Source organism: Equus przewalskii, chromosome 20 (assembly GCF_037783145.1).
Source record: "Equus przewalskii isolate Varuska chromosome 20, EquPr2, whole genome shotgun sequence".
Taxonomy (NCBI): Eukaryota; Metazoa; Chordata; class Mammalia; order Perissodactyla; family Equidae; genus Equus; species Equus przewalskii.
Window position 1 is genome coordinate 12891455 of NC_091850.1, and position 16574 is coordinate 12908028.

A 16574-nucleotide genomic window follows, 5' to 3' on the forward strand; every position below is an offset into this window, starting at 1 on the left:
ACCTGTGAATCCCTGGGCCTCAGAAGCAGAACACGCGAAATTAACCACTCGGCCATAGGGCTGGCCCCATCATCTTCTCTTTTTTTAAAAAAATGTTTGAGTTTCTTTATTTCATACCTTCCACTACACATGTGAACAAATTATTTGGCCTTTCATTTAATAACATCTGAGTATTTTTACAGGTTACCTTCAGGATAAATATTTGATGTAACGTGGTATTAGGAACTGGAAATGTTTCTTTCAGATGGGTATTGCCTAGAATTTCTGAAATTCCAAAGTCCTTAGTTTCACCAACAGAAGGAAAAAGAAAGAAATTCAAGTACCTTGAAGAGTTAAAACGTTGTGTATAAATCATTTTCAGTTAAGACTGAGTAATAAGCATAGTCCTTCCTGCTTTAAAAGGATGTTTGGTTTGGAAGAGGGAAAGCTTTGACCTCTTGAAAGGGATGACAGAAGTTGAGTAAAGAATGAGGATTTGGGAGAAGTTTCAGCTGAGCACAAAGGGAATAACAAGGAAAGGCTGCAGACAAAGGTGAGCAGTGTGTCTTCATTTGTTCTGGGCAGCTGGGAGTTGTGAACAGAGGATCTCTTCCTTTGGGGTGAACTACCCAAGTCCGAACCATGCTCTTGACTTCACACAGCCTCTCATCCCCTTGCTCCTCTCTGGGACTACTTGAAGCCTTCTGAAATTGTCTTGTGGTACCTTGACACTCACTTTTGCACAAACACGACAAGGAGTATTTCCTCATAGAGAGAATGTTATAAACAACGGTTTGTTAGTGACTGAAGTTGTCATCTAGTATTTTCTTATTCATTAGTGATCAGCAAACTGTTATAAAGATCCAGAGAGTAACTAGTTTGGACTTTGGGGACCATTCAGTCTCTGTCACAACTACTCAACTCTGCCCTTGTAGCGTGAAAGCAGTCATTGACAATAAGTAAATGAATGCATGTGGCTGCGTCCCAATAAAATATAATTTACAAAAACAGGTGGTAAGCTGGATTTGTCCCATGGCCATAGTTTGCCAACCCCTGTTTTACTGAAAAATATGGTATTTCTATTATGGATTAACAAGCTGGCTTAGAAAGTGAACTACTTTTCCTAGCATAGTTTTCCTACAAGAGTAGGTTCCAGATTAAAAATAGATAGAGACCTGACCCAATATCAGCTTTGGTAAGTTCCTTAAATAAAGAAATGTAAAGGTCTTTGGATATACAGAAGTAGTGGCTAGAAATTGGGTTCTAGTATTTTCTAGTTGTGTAAATTCTGGCCAGTTATTTAGGACACTTCTTTCTCATCTGTAAAATAGGAATAATACTACTTACCTGATAAAAAGACCGTGGCTATCGATTGCCATAGCATAAGTGAAGCGCCCATTACAGCAACATCTGACATATAGTGTACCTTCAGTAACTGTAGCTTTCTTCTTTTCCATATACCAGAAAGCGCATACAGAGTAGAAATAAAAGTAGAAACAAAGCAGAGTAGAAGGCAGAACTAGCTTCACTTTTAAGATATAGCAGCTCTTCATCTCACTAAAATATTCATTGCTGGCTTAAAGGCACAGTTCTATCCCTACTTGGACACAGCTCATAATTTTCAAGAGCTCTGCACCTAGCATGATACTGTGGGGGTTCTTGGTTCCCCATTTTCCTCATTTCCTAAATTATATGTAATAAATGTACCTATATGCGTCCATCCATACACACATAAAATAATGCATATTTGCGTATACTTATGCCTGCATAGATTACTTATGTGCCAGGCACTGTGCTAAGCATTTTACATCTATTGTCTCATTTAATCCTTGCAGTAACTTTGCAAAGTTGTTCCGTTATCATCCTCATCTTATAGATGAAAAACTGACACTTAGAGAGGTTAATGTAACCTACCTGCAGTTGCACATCTAGAAAGTCTCAGAGTTGGAACTGAAATTCAGGGCTTTCTGGCTATAGTGCCCATTCTCCTAACAATGATGATGAATGGAACACTATTTAAAATAAGAATAATATTGAAGTACAATGAGGCTACTGATTAGACCATTTTGACTGAATGCCTTTACTGTTGATGGATTACTTGACCAACGTCAAAGAAGAACTGGGTTAATAAGCCCAATGTGCGGTTTACAGTTGGTCAATTAGTCCACATCTTTGAACCTGCACAGAGGCCGCTAGCAGATAAATCTAGATCTACATTTGGCACACTCCACAAAGCATTCTGAACAACTCAGTGTGTTCAAAAGATGAGATTTCCATTATTTATGCATGAAGAAAATATGCTGTTTTCCATGCACTGAGCCAGGGGGAAAATTACTCAGCCTTAGTAATGTTAGACCATGGCTCTTCCATTTATTTTAAAATGGTAGTGTCGTGCTGAGGAGAATAATGGTTCATATCCTTCTTCTCCTTCCTCCGAATGCTCTGTCAAAACTACATTGATTAAAATAAATAAAATCTTGTATCATTGTGTCAAGTCTGTAAGAAGACAGAGTAAGCAAGCAAAAACACTAGAAACTAACATGTTGGAGAGTCAGCCTTGAATTGTGAATTCTGTATATTTTTCTGTCTCCCAAGGTTCTTATTTTCTTCTATTCTACTCACCAAGTTACATGGAAATTTTACAATTCTATTGAAATAAATAGCATCTTTTCCCAATGTTTTTTAAAAAGGTATTATTTCATTAAAAATTTTGCATTTACAAAGAAAGTGAATAACTGGGATGTAATTCAAGTTACTTTGTAAATGTACCCCAAGTACTGATCCACATTCTCTATCTTTTGGAGGGAACCTGTACCCCTTGGGGACAGATTAAGAAACTAGTCTTTCCTCAATGTCGGGAGCCTCTTTGAAGTCTTGTTAACTTCAGATCTTAAAGGTAAATCTTGTTACTGCTGAAAAATAACATATTTGTTATCACTGAAGGAAAAACCATTTCATAAAATGAATCAAACTTATTCATGTTTCAATTAATATCAGCTATAGCTACAGTAGGATTTGAATTCAGTGGTCTTGGATAATTATCTAAAAATATTCACAGACCCCTTGGAGGCTAATGAACTTAAACTTGAACAGTCAGTCCTAGAATGACTGTTTCTGCAAAGTGGGAGAGAATTTCCCCTTCTGCTGTCTATTACAGGTTTCTAGTTGGGGCACCTGAAAATTGGATTTCTGCTGGAGTTCCTTTCAATGTGTTTTCATACTTAATTGCTGTCTGATTCAGGGAGATAAAGGAGGAAAAAAGCTACGAAAAGAAAATATCTGGTTTTTTTCATATACAGTATATTTACATGGTATAGCACAGTATTTTGCACAAGATGTAAAGACAGATCTGAGTTTAAACTTATAATCTCATTTCATAATCATCATCACAATAATAACAATGACAGCAGCAGCAAATTCTTATTGAGTGCAGAAAATGACAGATCTTGGGTTAAATGCTTTCCATGAATTACTTTATTTAATTCTTAGAAAATCTTATCATGTCTATTTTGTCCCTATCCTATTTTATGGATGAGGAAACTAAGGCTCAACAAAGTTACAAAACTTGCTCAAAAATCACACAACTTTTGGGGATTCAAATTCCATCTGATCCGTATACCCATCCTCTTAACTAGAACCTTCCATTTCATTCATGAGGAAGTTGGAAACATCCATGGATACAAGACGTGCTTATAGAAGCCCAGGTACTGGGACGGCAGAGAGGCAGCAGGGAACACTAGTCTAGGGCGAGAGCTGTGTAACTGGCAGTGTGATTTGTACCCCTGGCTTTCCTCACGCTATCTGTGTGCTTGAACAAGTTATTACCTTCTCTGTACCTCAGTTTCTTTATTGTACCATGAGGACTGTCATAAATTAATTCTTGAAAAGTAGTTAGGAGAACAATGCCTGGCTCATAGTAAACTCCATAAATATTAGCTCTCATTGGAATTACGGTAGCCTACCCTCTATTGTCTTAGGCCTTTTACCCCTTAGAGCAGTTAGACATTAGATGAGTGCCTGACTTAGAGACGTACAGTAATTTTTTATAAATCAGAACAGTTTCCAGAACCTGAGATAATACTGAGAGGGTAGATTTGTTCTCTGTCACTATCCATCTCCTAATTTAAACTATCTTAATTCTCCTCTCTTTTCTGCTCTCCCTGGTCCTTGATCCTTAGACAATTACCCTGAGTTCTTGTAAATTGTTATTAACTCCAGCTGTGATGTTTGCTGATAGCTAGAATGTTAGATGATGAAGAACATCGTATTTTAAAAGCAGATATTTAAAAATTTTAAACCCCTCCTGACCCTAGGAAGGAAACTTTCTGGTCATCAAGAGGATGTAGGGAGTAAATATTTAGGGATATATGTGTGCCAGGAAGGGCAGAATCACAGCCAAAGAATGAAGCAGATTCACCTTGCATTTGAGAGCTACACGTATCTTTTCACGAAAATTTTTATCCTAATTCAGTGTTAATTTCAAAGCTAAATTTTGCAAGGAGGATGAATTCTAGTTTAAAGAAATTTGCAATTATTTTTAGCTCAGAATGCTATTTGGATTCCCCACATTCTTTTTATGCTGCCACAGTTTTAAAAGTTTGTCCAGTGATTTATTTGGGGGAGGTTACAAATACAGAGTGTTTACAAATGGCCTGCAGCTTTCTCTTCTAAAGATGGAATATTCGGCTGCACAATGCCCACTGCTTGTTCCTACCCCCCTCAGTTTTATCTGTTCTGTTGGTGATGATGTGGGTTCTCTGTCCTGTGGATGTTTATGTTTTTTATTATGTAATATTCAATACATGCAAAATAATCTTGGTAACATGGGTAGGTTATAGAGCATATAATTTATGAACTACAATATTAGCAATACATTGCTTCTACCTGTGAGATTCTTCCTGTTCACTAGGTAACAACCATCCTAAATTTTGTGAATTTCATAACCTTTCGATTTTTAAATACTTCGTAAAATATCACGTATGTATGTGTCCTCTAAAACCTTGCTACTTAAGTAGGGTCCACAGACCTGTAGCATTGGTGTCACTTGGGAGTTTGTTAGAAATACGAAACCTCAGCCCTGCCCCAGAGCTACTGAATCAGAATCTGCATTTTAACAAAATCCTGTGTCGATTCATATGCACATCAGTTTGAGGAGCACCGAACCAAATGCATAATTTTGTTTTCCTTGGAGTTATTTTCTTATTAGTTTCTTGTTTTTGCGCTTAATAAGAATGGCATAGTGTTCACAGTCTTCTGCCACTTGCTTCATTAACCCAAGAAGGCGTTTCTAAGATTCATCCAAGTTGCTCCGTGCACTTATTCACGGCTACGCGATGCAACATTTGTGTGACTATCCCAGAATTTATCTTTTCTTTTATTGCTAGACATTGAGGTTGTGTGTGGTTCTTTGTTAAAAGGCATAATCCTGCTATGAACACTCAAGTACGTCTCCTGGTGTGTGTGTGTGTGTGTGCACGCGCGTGTGTGTGTGTAAGAGATTCTCTATGCTAAATATGCAGAAGTGGAATTATGAATAGTAGTGTATGTCACCTTTACCAGTTAATGATAAATTGTTTCCCCACCAGCAATGTATGAGTTCCCATTGATGGACAGCTTGATCAACACAAGGTATCGGCAGGCTTCTTACTTTTTTGCCAACCTGGCGGACGTTACATGACCCCTCATGATGGTCTGTACTTTCGTTTCCCTGATTGCTAATAAGATTGATCAATTTTTCTTATGTTTAATTATCATTCTGCTTTCCTCGTCTGTGAAATGCTTTTTCTGTGTATTTTGCCTATTTCTCTGTTGGGTTTTTCTTATTGATTTACAGGAGTAATTATTTTAAAACAGTCCTTTAAGAGTTACATATGTTGCAATATTTTCTCCCAGCTTATGACCTGTTTTCTCACTTTCTTAATGATCACCTTTTTTGAATGCAAGTTCTAAATGTTAATGTAGTTTGTTTTATCAATCTTTTCTTTCACTGTTAGTGCTTTTCGTAACCTTTTAAAAAGAAATCTTCCTTTCCACAAATATAATACTATTCTGCACTACTTCCTTCTAAACATTTAAAATTCTAAATATCCAAACATGTTCTTTTTAAAAAACTCTTTAGTACAATTGGACTTGAATTCTGTTTACTGTGTGAGGTAGGAGTCAAGATTCGTTTCTCATCCTATGGGTAACCAATAGTTCCAGCACTATTTATTGAATAATGGCTTCTTCCCCAATAGATAGCAATGCTCTCTCTCTCAAATATCAAGTTTTTATATATTGTAAAGGTCTATCTCTTGGGTCTTTTTCTGCTTCATTGGACATTATTTATCCTGTGCTAAAACTTTGCTGTCTTTATTCCTATAGATTTATAAAAAGTGTTAATAATTGATTGGGATACTTCCCTCACCTATTTCTTCCTCTTTATTTTTCATATAGAATTTTTGTAAGCATATAAATTTCCTTAAAATTGGAATTTTAATGAGACTATAATTAAATCTAACAGATCATTTTGTGAAAAGATTTTCTTCTTTGTCTCATTGATTCTCTGTATTCATGAAAATGGTATATCTCCCTACACATTTTGGTCTTTTTAAATTTAAAACTTTTCTTCATAGACACCCTGTACATCTTTTAATATATTTATTCCTAAGAACTATACATATGTGTATGTATGTGTGTGTGTGTGTGTGTGTGTGTGTGTATGGCATTTATCAGTTGCTGGTAAATAGAAGAACAATTGATTCTTATAAATTAGTTGCCCTTCTAAACTCTCTTAACATTCCAATAATTTATCTCCAGATTCCTTTGTGTTTTATACGTGGATAATGATAGCATCAGAAAATAATGACAGTTTGTTTCTTCCTTCCTTTTCAATCCATATCTTCAATTTCTGTGTGTGTGTATATGTGTGTGTGTGTGTGCGTGCTTGTGTGTGTTTAGTCTCATTAAGCTGTCTAGGATCTATAGCATAATACTATAAAAAGTATTGATAATGAGCATTTGTATCTTGTCCCTTGCAAAAGAGATTCCTAATACTTCAGTTAATAATCTCTCCAGCTCTCTAATTCTGTATTAAACCAGCCGTGCACTCATACTGTTAAACAACTCATCCATTGACATTTTGATTTCAATAGTTCTATGTTGAGTTTCTCCCTTTGTCATCCAAGTCAGATCACGGGTTTTAAACTCAGATTGGCCTGGACTCACATCCAAATTTTGACAACAAACAAATAACTGACCTTAGGCAAATAATTGCCCTTATGAATGTCAGCTTCCTTATGTGTAAAATGGAGTTTATGTTAGAAATCCTCTATTTTAAGAAACCCATTAATTCAAATGTTCAACTCAAGTGAATAGGAACTCTATAAAATGAGAGATTTTAAATTTACATATTCTTAAACAAATGGAAAATGCACACATTTTGCCGTACCAATGCCTATCATGTTACTTTTCAGCATCTCAAAGTGTAAGATTAAGTCTTCACATCTAAAAGTTCTTAACTATTTTTGGCCTTTGGTAGTCAGGCTTCATTTGATAGTAACAAGATACTTCTTTTCATCTCTTTTGCATCTTTGTGATTGACATTTCAAGGCATATTGATTCATTTTTTCAGTTTAATTATCAAACGCTAGAAGTTTAGCATTCTCTCTTAAAAGTCACCTAGAAGCTTTTGACAGATGGACATTCAGCACCTGAGTGATCATCCTTCAGGTATAGTGAATCAGTCTCTGAAAATTGTATGACACCTTCTGAAAGACTGGTGATATCTGCTCATTGTAAGTGCATTGCTGCTGTATGATTGGCCATGATTTTGTAGTTATCTCAATGATAAAATTTACAGCTTCAAGTACTTATGAATATCTTGTTGCTTTACAATAGAAATGGAAATGTAGTCTTTCTCCCTGAAAGAAATATTTTCTTCACTTAGAGTAAATGTTTGTCTCCTAGGCACATTTTCATTTTTTTCTACACACAGAGTAACTTATCTTTTCAGTGAGGCATTATAGTGTAGTATTTTGAAGACATTTTAAATGAATATTAGGCGTCTAAATCTGATTTAATTAAGTCTAAAATTCGGTTATGTGTAACTCTATAAATGCAAGCAACAAACCCAAAGTCTTCACCATGGCCAACACGGCCGCCCTTGACCTGTCCTCATTTCCAAAGAGCCTCCACCTCACTCACCTCAGGCTCCTGATCAGCTTGTTATTCCTTAGTATAACAAGCTTGCTGCTATGTCAGTGTCTTTGCACTGTCTTTTCCATAGCCTGGAATACTGGCTCATCCCCTTACTTCCTTCAGGTTTCTGGTGAAATTCTACCCTACCAGACAAGCCTTCCTTGACCACCCTTTACAAAATTTCACTCCCAAACATCATGCTCTAACTTCTTAATTTGCTTCAATTTGCTTTATGGCACTTAGGCACATCTGACATATTTATATATTTGTTTGAGTGTTTATTCTGTCTCTTCCAATTAGAAGAGAGGAGCCAGAACTTTTCTGTTTTATTCATTTCTTTTTCTCTAGAACTTAATATTTGGCAGTGATTAAGTGTTCAATAAATATTGGTTGAATGAATGAATGAATGTTGAGACAATCAGGTGGACAGGTGTTTTCTGTATAGAGTTAAGGTCACATAGGCTATACTCAACATCTGTGGGAGACTGGCACAGTCCTTTTAGTCTCTGTTGAAAGATTTATTATGATTTTCAAAATGTTAAAATGTGAAGAAAGAAGTGCATTGTTGCAAGGATTAAATAAAATAACATATGAGAAGTGTTTGGCAGAATGCCAAAAGTTAAATGTTCAATAAATGTAATAAACTTACTTCCATTTGAATTCATCCTTTCCCCTTTCTCTCCTATCAAAATGGAAATGTTGGCTTTTGTCTAGTATGAGGCAAATCCTTCCGTCTCTACCTTACAGTTCAATCCACCCTTGTGTTTTCAGGGACACTACACCAACTGTTATTCACTTTCTTCCTCTCCATATCCTTGATTTCTTCTCTTTTTGCATCCTGCCCATCAACCCTAAAATCTGATCCACTCAGAAGAGATTCTTTTTGATCATTTATACCTAGTTACCATATTACCTTGAGGGGCACTTCGTAAGAGGTGATCCCTTATCACATGTTTGCGTACTTGCCCACATTTCTCATAAATTTACAGAATTACTTGTCATTTCTCAATGCCCAATGCTCCATAATTCCTCTCACCTCTAAGTTTTTGCCTGTGTCAATTTATGCCCAGAATACCTTTACCCTTTGATGCTCCCTAAGACTCATATACATACACAGTCACATGAATAGTCATACAAAATGAGATTAGCTAATTTCAACTTGTACTTGAGGTCTTCACTACAGCTTAGATACCACTCTCTCTTTGTAAAGACTCAGTGAGCCCTAAGAATTAAGTGTTCCTTCTGTGCTTCCACAGAAGACAATACATATTCCCATCATCACCTCTCTCTCTCTTCCTTTCTCTCTCTCCCTGAATTTTAGTTGCTCATTTATTCATTTATTTCTCCTACAGGACACTAAGCTTGAGGACAAGTATTTTCCCATGATCATCAATGAAATACCAAAGTTTACCTGGGAATTTGTGCATAGTACATAAACAATATATATATATTTTTTGAGGAAGATTAGCCCTGAGCTAACTCCTGCCAATCCTCCTCTTTTTGCTGAGGAAGACTGGCCCTGAGCTAACATGCGTGCCCATCTTCCTATACTTTATATGTGGGACGCCTGCCACAGCATGGCGTGCCAAGTGGTGCCATGTCCGCACCCGGGATCCAAACCAGTGAACCCCGGGCCACCGAAGCAGAACGTGCAAACTTAACCACTGAGCCACCAGGCCGGCCCCGATAAACAATATTTTTTAACTTGAATTGACAAGTGAAGTAGTGTCATTAGAAAATTACAAGATTGGTTGCTGGAAGTACTGAAATCTGCAAGGCCAACCAACCAGTTGCTGCTGAATTTGTATCAGTGTCATAGTCAAAGAAAAATGTACTTAAGTGCAGCATTTCTTAGTTTAACATTTATTGCATATTGCTGTTTGTTTCATATTAGAAAAGAATTGCTGAAAAATGACCTAAGATATCAAAAGCAATGGGATAAAAATCTTTTGTACTGGTATTTATAGTGGTAATATTGACAATATTATCTAATATATATAGAGAGAGAGTTTCACAATTTTAAGAGGCTTTTATATATTTCAAGGAAATACCTTAAGCCTGTTTCTAAAACACATTGAAAACCTGGGTGAAATCTAAGACTTTGAATGCATGTTTTGGGTATTTCTAACTAGGCAGCAGTTTGGTCTTGTGTAAGACAGTATCTGATGACGAAAATTTCCAACTTTGTGCTCTTTGGCGTCAAATTGATGCATCCTAACAAATAAGATACATGTGCATTCAAGTACATAGGATATATGCAAAAAGAAAGTTTCGCTTAAATCTTCCTCCCATCACCAAGTTAGAAATGGACCCTTAGTTATCGCAACTTACCATTTAAATCTCTTCTAGATAGAAACAGTGCTTGTTCTTTCCCAGCTTTCAATTGACACCGTTTCTGCCAGAACTCTCTATGATTATTGACAGGAATGTTCTCCCTGGTTAATTGCCCAGCAGCACCTTGAGTGATTGATGGCATCACTAGGGCAGACTTGAAACACGCTGGCAGAAAAGGGTAGTGGTGCATAATCTCTGTCTCATGGTAATGGTACCAACTCACTGCTCATTTAGGTTTGTTCAGGAAAAATACACTGATCATTTACCTGAATTTTTCACTTTTTACAGATATGCTGATGATTAGTAGTGAAAGCTTTCAAGAATGCCCCATATTTACCCCATAGTTTGTCAAGACCCTCTCAGACCGTGCCCATAAAACTGGAAATCAGAATCAATGGGAAAAATGAATAATTTATTTGGCATATAAGCATGGAAAACCAATGAGTCAATTACGTATTTCCATTTTTTTGGTTGTTTTAAATATGAGTAGGCAACTCGTAGATTAATGAAGAGTTTTTAAATGGAACACTGGGAGTGCTCAATTGTTAACAGTAGAAGATTTTCTTTCAACATGCAGACAACTAGAGTAATAGATAACCTGTATATTTTCATGAGATCTGGGCTCTTAAACTGATTTTGCCAGCAAGTATTTGAGTCACACGGGCAAGCCAACTAAGTGCACCTAGAGTGGTTTTGCTACCATCTAAGGAAGGAGTAGGTCTGGATCAATAGTCATTGATATATTGAAATCACCTAAGGAGTTTTTTTAAATGCTATTGTCTGGGTCCTCCTCCCCAGAAATACCAATTTCACTTATCTAGGTGCAGCAATGGTTTTCAAACATTAGTCTGAATCAGAATCGCCTGGAAAACTTGGTAAACATATGAAGCCCCAAGCCCTATTCTGCTTCAAGAGGCCTGGCCGTCTGTGTACTTGATTTGCTCTCCAGGTGATTTTGATAACATCACAGTTTGCAACCACTGGTCTAGGGTTCAACATCAGAAGTTTCACAAGCTCTCCAGGTGATACTCCCTAGGTGCACCCAAGGTTGGGAACCGCTGTTTAAAATGATATTTAGGATTCTTCCAAGTCTGGCAGGAATAATCAAAATTGCTGGCTTTTGTTAAACATTTATTGTGTATATGGCATTGTGCTAAGTATTGTATCATTGAATAATCACAAGAATCTGCTAGAGAGGTAATAATAGACCTATTTTGTATATAAGAGACAGGGAGGGTAAGTAATTTAACTAAGGTCACATGGATAGGAAGTGGTGGATTGGTACCCAGGCTGTCTGAACTCAGAGGTTACACAATAAACTACTACTATCAATAATATTTTGGAATTATAAGAGAAATTGAAAACTTTCAAAGTTGGACACACGTTTGAAGGTACTTAAATGACTTTCTTATATTTAAAAATATACCTGATTTGTAATTATATAATAAAAACAAAGGAATGATTTTTAAAAAATAAAGGAAACATATAGGGAAAAGAAAGTGTTCACGAGTTAAAAGGAAGGAGAAAACTGACAGTGAGAAGCAGGTTACATTTGGATTATTATGCTTATTCTGGAAAGATCGTAAACTGCTTGTATTGTCAGTATTTGAGAAGTGAGGATAAAAGTTTCAAATAGAGGTATTTTGCCATAGTTAAATGAAAGGGGAAGGCGGTAAGCATTTCAGAGGAAAGAATAAATTTGTATACTTCTTTGAAATGGTTCCAAATACTAACAATGCAATGAATTAAAAGAAAAAGGCAGTTTGTACTGCATAACACTTCCTTTTCTCTCCTTTCATGTTTGAAAAGATCCTAGCTCAATGACTTCCTAGGCATGGAAAATGCTTTGGCCACTGCCATTAGTCATACTTGTGTCTGTAAAGGGGAGAAGCATGCCTTGGTCAAGTATCTTTTCAATCCTGCACAGAGGGAAGTGGCGCTTGGAGACTGCCTTGTTCCTCTCAAGACACAGCCTTTCTCAGGTTTTGTGCATGGGCCACAAACGGGCAGAATGCCAATACCGAAATGTTGGAGGAAGGGACATTTCCTACCATTAAAAAAAGGAAGAAAACAAACACACGAAAAGATGTCAATGGTCTTCTTGCACAATATTAAATTGAATAGAAGGGGACACTCACACACTTCTTGGACTGTTCTTACTAATGAGCAAAGTGAGCATTTTATTTTCATAGATGTTATTTCCCCAATGGCATCTATACTGAGCATTCACTGTACAGAAAGCATTGGATTTCCAGCACTCTGGAGAGTCTGAGAGTTGGTTCCCGATTCTGACACTTTAGTATTCATTATATGATATTCATAAAATGTACATAATCAATTACATTGAGATTGAGTGTCTGCAGAGACTAGAATAATTACACTGCCAAAAAGCTATTGTGAGTTCTAAATACATTTATATTTCAAATAATGGATGGTACAGTGGCAACTCCCACAAAGTCTAATTCTAGAATTATTTTAATAGTGAGTAAATGACTTTTGATCTTTAAGTAATATGATAATATACTTAAAAATGTGTCCATATATTACTCTGAAATTCTCTTGGCTTCTCAAAAATATTCAACATTGCAGGAAATACTAACTAAAGGAAGACAAATAAAAATTGAATTTGGATTTTAGTGTCAAATATGACTCATTTCTTTGGAATAATAATGATACAACATGTTTTAAAATGCTTTGGTAGACAGCTGTGTCCTGCTGGAAGTGGCAGAAAGGCAAACTGCAGACAGCACCGATGGTAGAAACCACTGAAGATAACTAGAGGTTTGTAATAGAAAAGGTGCCCCAACCTTAACTGTGGCCAGCGAGCTCAGCCATGGCAACAGCTTGCCTTGATTTCCAGCTAGGACCACTCCCTGGATCCTTAATCACAGAAGCAGCAACAACATGAGATACTAGCTGGAGGAAGATCTCCAAGAGGAAACGTTGGGCATTCTCCCTGCTATGGGAAACAGTATTTAATTCTATGTCAGGGAAAGAGACTGAATTAATCCTAAAACTATTGGATCATCACCTAAATACAATTTTCCAGCGACGCACACACACACCATTCCAGGCAACTTTGCCAGGTCATATTTCTTATCTTTGGAAGCCCCAGCATGGGGCTTATCGTCAACAAGCTCTGAGAATCAGCCAGGAATCACTGAACTCCATTTCTCGAAGAGGACTGAAGCAAGCGGAGGTGAAGAGGAAACCTCAGGGGCAGTGGGGGGCAGAAGGGGGAGGAGGGGGAGGAGGGCGGGGGCACTGGGAGGGGAAGAAACAGGAGGACAGGTCTGACTCCTGACTGGCTGGAGTGGTTTTGGAGAAAGTCGCAGCTTGGGCTCGCCAGTCGGGAGCTGTCCAACTTTTCAGCAGCTCTGGGATCAAGGTTCGGGTGCCCTGGACAGAGAAGGCGGCAACCGCTGCCCCTGCTGCTGCTTCTGCAGCTCAAGCCGCTAACAGTTCCTGCTCTCGCCGCCGGCGCCCAAAGGAAGGAAGGGAAGAAGAAAGGGAGGAAGGAGGGACCGACCGTTGGCGAAACCGCGCACCGCGCGCCCTAGTCTTGGTGACTTGGGGGAGCCCAGGAGCGTGTCTCTGCCACAACCACCGTGCAGGGAGCCCTGTCGCGTTCTGTGACCCCTCTCCGCTGGCAGAGCCCCCTCTCGGTCGCCTCGAGTCTCTGGTGGCTTCAAGTGAGAAGCTGAGCTCAGCCTCTGCTTAGCTCCAGAAGCGGCGGCGCCGGCGGCGGCGGCAGCAGCATCGCGAAGGCGCTCCGGCCAGCGCGGTGAACCCGGGTGGGTAGCAGGGCGCGGAGCCGCGAGCCAGGATGGAGGCAGAGGGCAGCAGCGTGCCGACCCGGGCGGGCAGCGGCGATGGCAGCGACGGCGCCGACGGGGCCACGCTCAAAGCCCCGAAGCACCTCTGGAGGCACGAGCAGCACCACCAGTACCCGCTCCGGCAGCCCCAGTTCCGCCTCCTGCACCCCCATCACCACCTGCCCCCGCCGCCGCCTCCCTCGCCCCAGCCCCAGCCCCAGTGCCCGCTGCAGCCGCCGCCGCCTCCCCCTCTGCCGCCCCCGCCGCCGCCCGGGGCCGGTCGCGGCCGCTACGCCTCGAGCGGGACCACCGGCCGCGTCCGGCATCGCGGCTACTCGGACACCGAGCGCTACCTGTACTGCCGCGCCATGGACCGCACCTCCTACGCGGTGGAGACCGGCCACCGGCCCGGCCTGAAGAAATCCAGGATGTCCTGGCCCTCGTCGTTCCAGGGACTCAGGCGGTGAGTGGAGAGTGCCCCCTCCCCCATTCAGGCAAGGGGTCACCTCCCCAGTTCTCGGATTCTCCTTGTTGGTCTATTTATCACCAGCAATCCTGGACCCAGGAACAAATTCTATTCTGGGAATTGGGGGAGGGCGAGCAGGGGCGTGTCTGTCCTTCCTTGAGTGGTTACGATTCAGGTGCGTGTAAGAGACCCCGAAAGTAGGGCATAAATGTTAATTGAGCGCGCGCGCAGTGTGTGTGTGTGTGTGTGTGTGTGTGTGTGTGTGTGTGTATGTGAGAGAGAGAGAGGGAGAGATTGATTCCCAGTTGTCTATACCTCCCACACCCCCCACCCCACCCACCCGAGCGAGTGGGACTAAACAGGCGAATTCAGTTTGCTTGGTGTGGGAGGAGAAGGAAGGGTGAAGGAAGGCGGGGTTGGGGGTTTGAGCCAGGGAAACACCCAGTAATCTGTCCACTCCTCGCCCCCCCACCCCCCGCCGCCCCCCGTCCCCCAGCGAGAGGGGCTGGCGGAGCAGATCTGATTGGGGCACGCGGATGGAGGGGAATGGGTGAGACAGCTCGGTCCCAGGATTGCAGCGAAAAGCCTGAGAACAACTCAGGTTTCTGTTTGTCAAAGCGGGGAGTAAATTGAACAGCGAAAGGGGAGAACAAACACGTGGGTGACTTGGAGAGTTTGGAGCAAAATGTTCAGCAATCCTTACGAGAGGGAAGGAGGGAGGAAGGGAAGGAGGGAGCGAGGACGCTGTGGGAGTTACACTGTGTCGGTGTATGGTGTGTGCGAGTGTATGTGTATCGAGTCGTCCCTGCAATATCTAGGAAGAAAATGCCTCGTTTTAGCAGCCGGCAAAACGCAGAGATTTGATTATAGTGATTTCCTCTTAACGTAAAGTGCTCCGGAAGATGGGGCAAGGAAGTGGCATGTCACCCAGAGTTTTAATAGAAGCTGCCCGCTCCTTTTCCAAGGAAATGAGTAGTGTAAAAGACCAGTTACAGCTGTTCTGATTCTTAACTCAGGCATGGAGGTGGAAGTTGGGCCCGCATTCGTTCCCTTTCCTGGCAACCCAGAAACAGCCCCTTTCTTCCCTGTCCCAGGCCATCCAAGCCACAGAGCTCCTCCCCCACACAAACGCGCACACAAATAAGGTTTTAGGAACTGCTGATCCTTGGCACGCCTAATGGCAAAGTAGAGCTGTCATCGTCTAACCTTAGATGTGGGCAGGCATTGATGGGCTGCACTCCAAGCCACATATCTGGATGATGGGTAATTTTAAATTGTAAATCAGGGCTGGAAACAGGAAAACCTGAGGCTAGGATTGTTGGTCCAACTCTGACAGTAGGTTGGATTTATCAGAAAATCTTACTAGTGTTCAAATGTGTGTTTTTCTGAGTTTCTTCCTTTCTTTTTTTCTCTCTCTCTTCTCTCTCTCTTTTCCTCCTTCCTTCCTTTCTCTCTCTCTCTCTCTCTCTCTCTCCCTCTCTCTCTTTCTTTCTGAGCATATTTCTCTGTATGTTATATACACTTCGTCAAAGAGAATCCAGACAAATAGAATATCTCAGCCCTGATGTGCACACATGCTCCTCATGTCCTCTGCCTTCCTCACACCCCTAGGTACTGAACATTGTTCATGGTGATGTCATAGTACCTGTTAGATGAATGAGAATGTAGAACTTTAGTTAATAATCTCAATTCAGATCAATTTAAACTTTGAAGATTGGTGTGACTTGCGGACATTCATATGTTAATACTCATTTCATTTTTACACCCTAGACTGATAAACCCACATACAGTTTTACACTTTG

General features: G+C 40.2%; 1 protein-coding gene across 19 annotated transcripts in view; it reads left to right on the top strand.

Moving 5' to 3' along the window:
• PDE4D (phosphodiesterase 4D) overlaps positions 1-16574 on the top strand; it is a 1369870-nt gene that overhangs the window by 548745 nt on the left and 804551 nt on the right. The window contains exons 1-2 of one of the 19 annotated variants that reach the window (XM_070587549.1): positions 13660-14220; positions 14540-14769. The exons of 17 other annotated variants lie outside the window; for them this stretch is intronic. In XM_070587549.1, coding sequence (XP_070443650.1) covers positions 14675-14769 — 95 coding nt within the window. In that variant the 5' untranslated portion in view covers positions 13660-14220; positions 14540-14674. Of the gene's footprint in view, positions 1-12646; positions 14770-16574 lie in introns of those variants that run through there. One more of the 19 variants, XM_070587530.1, reaches the window with a different exon arrangement.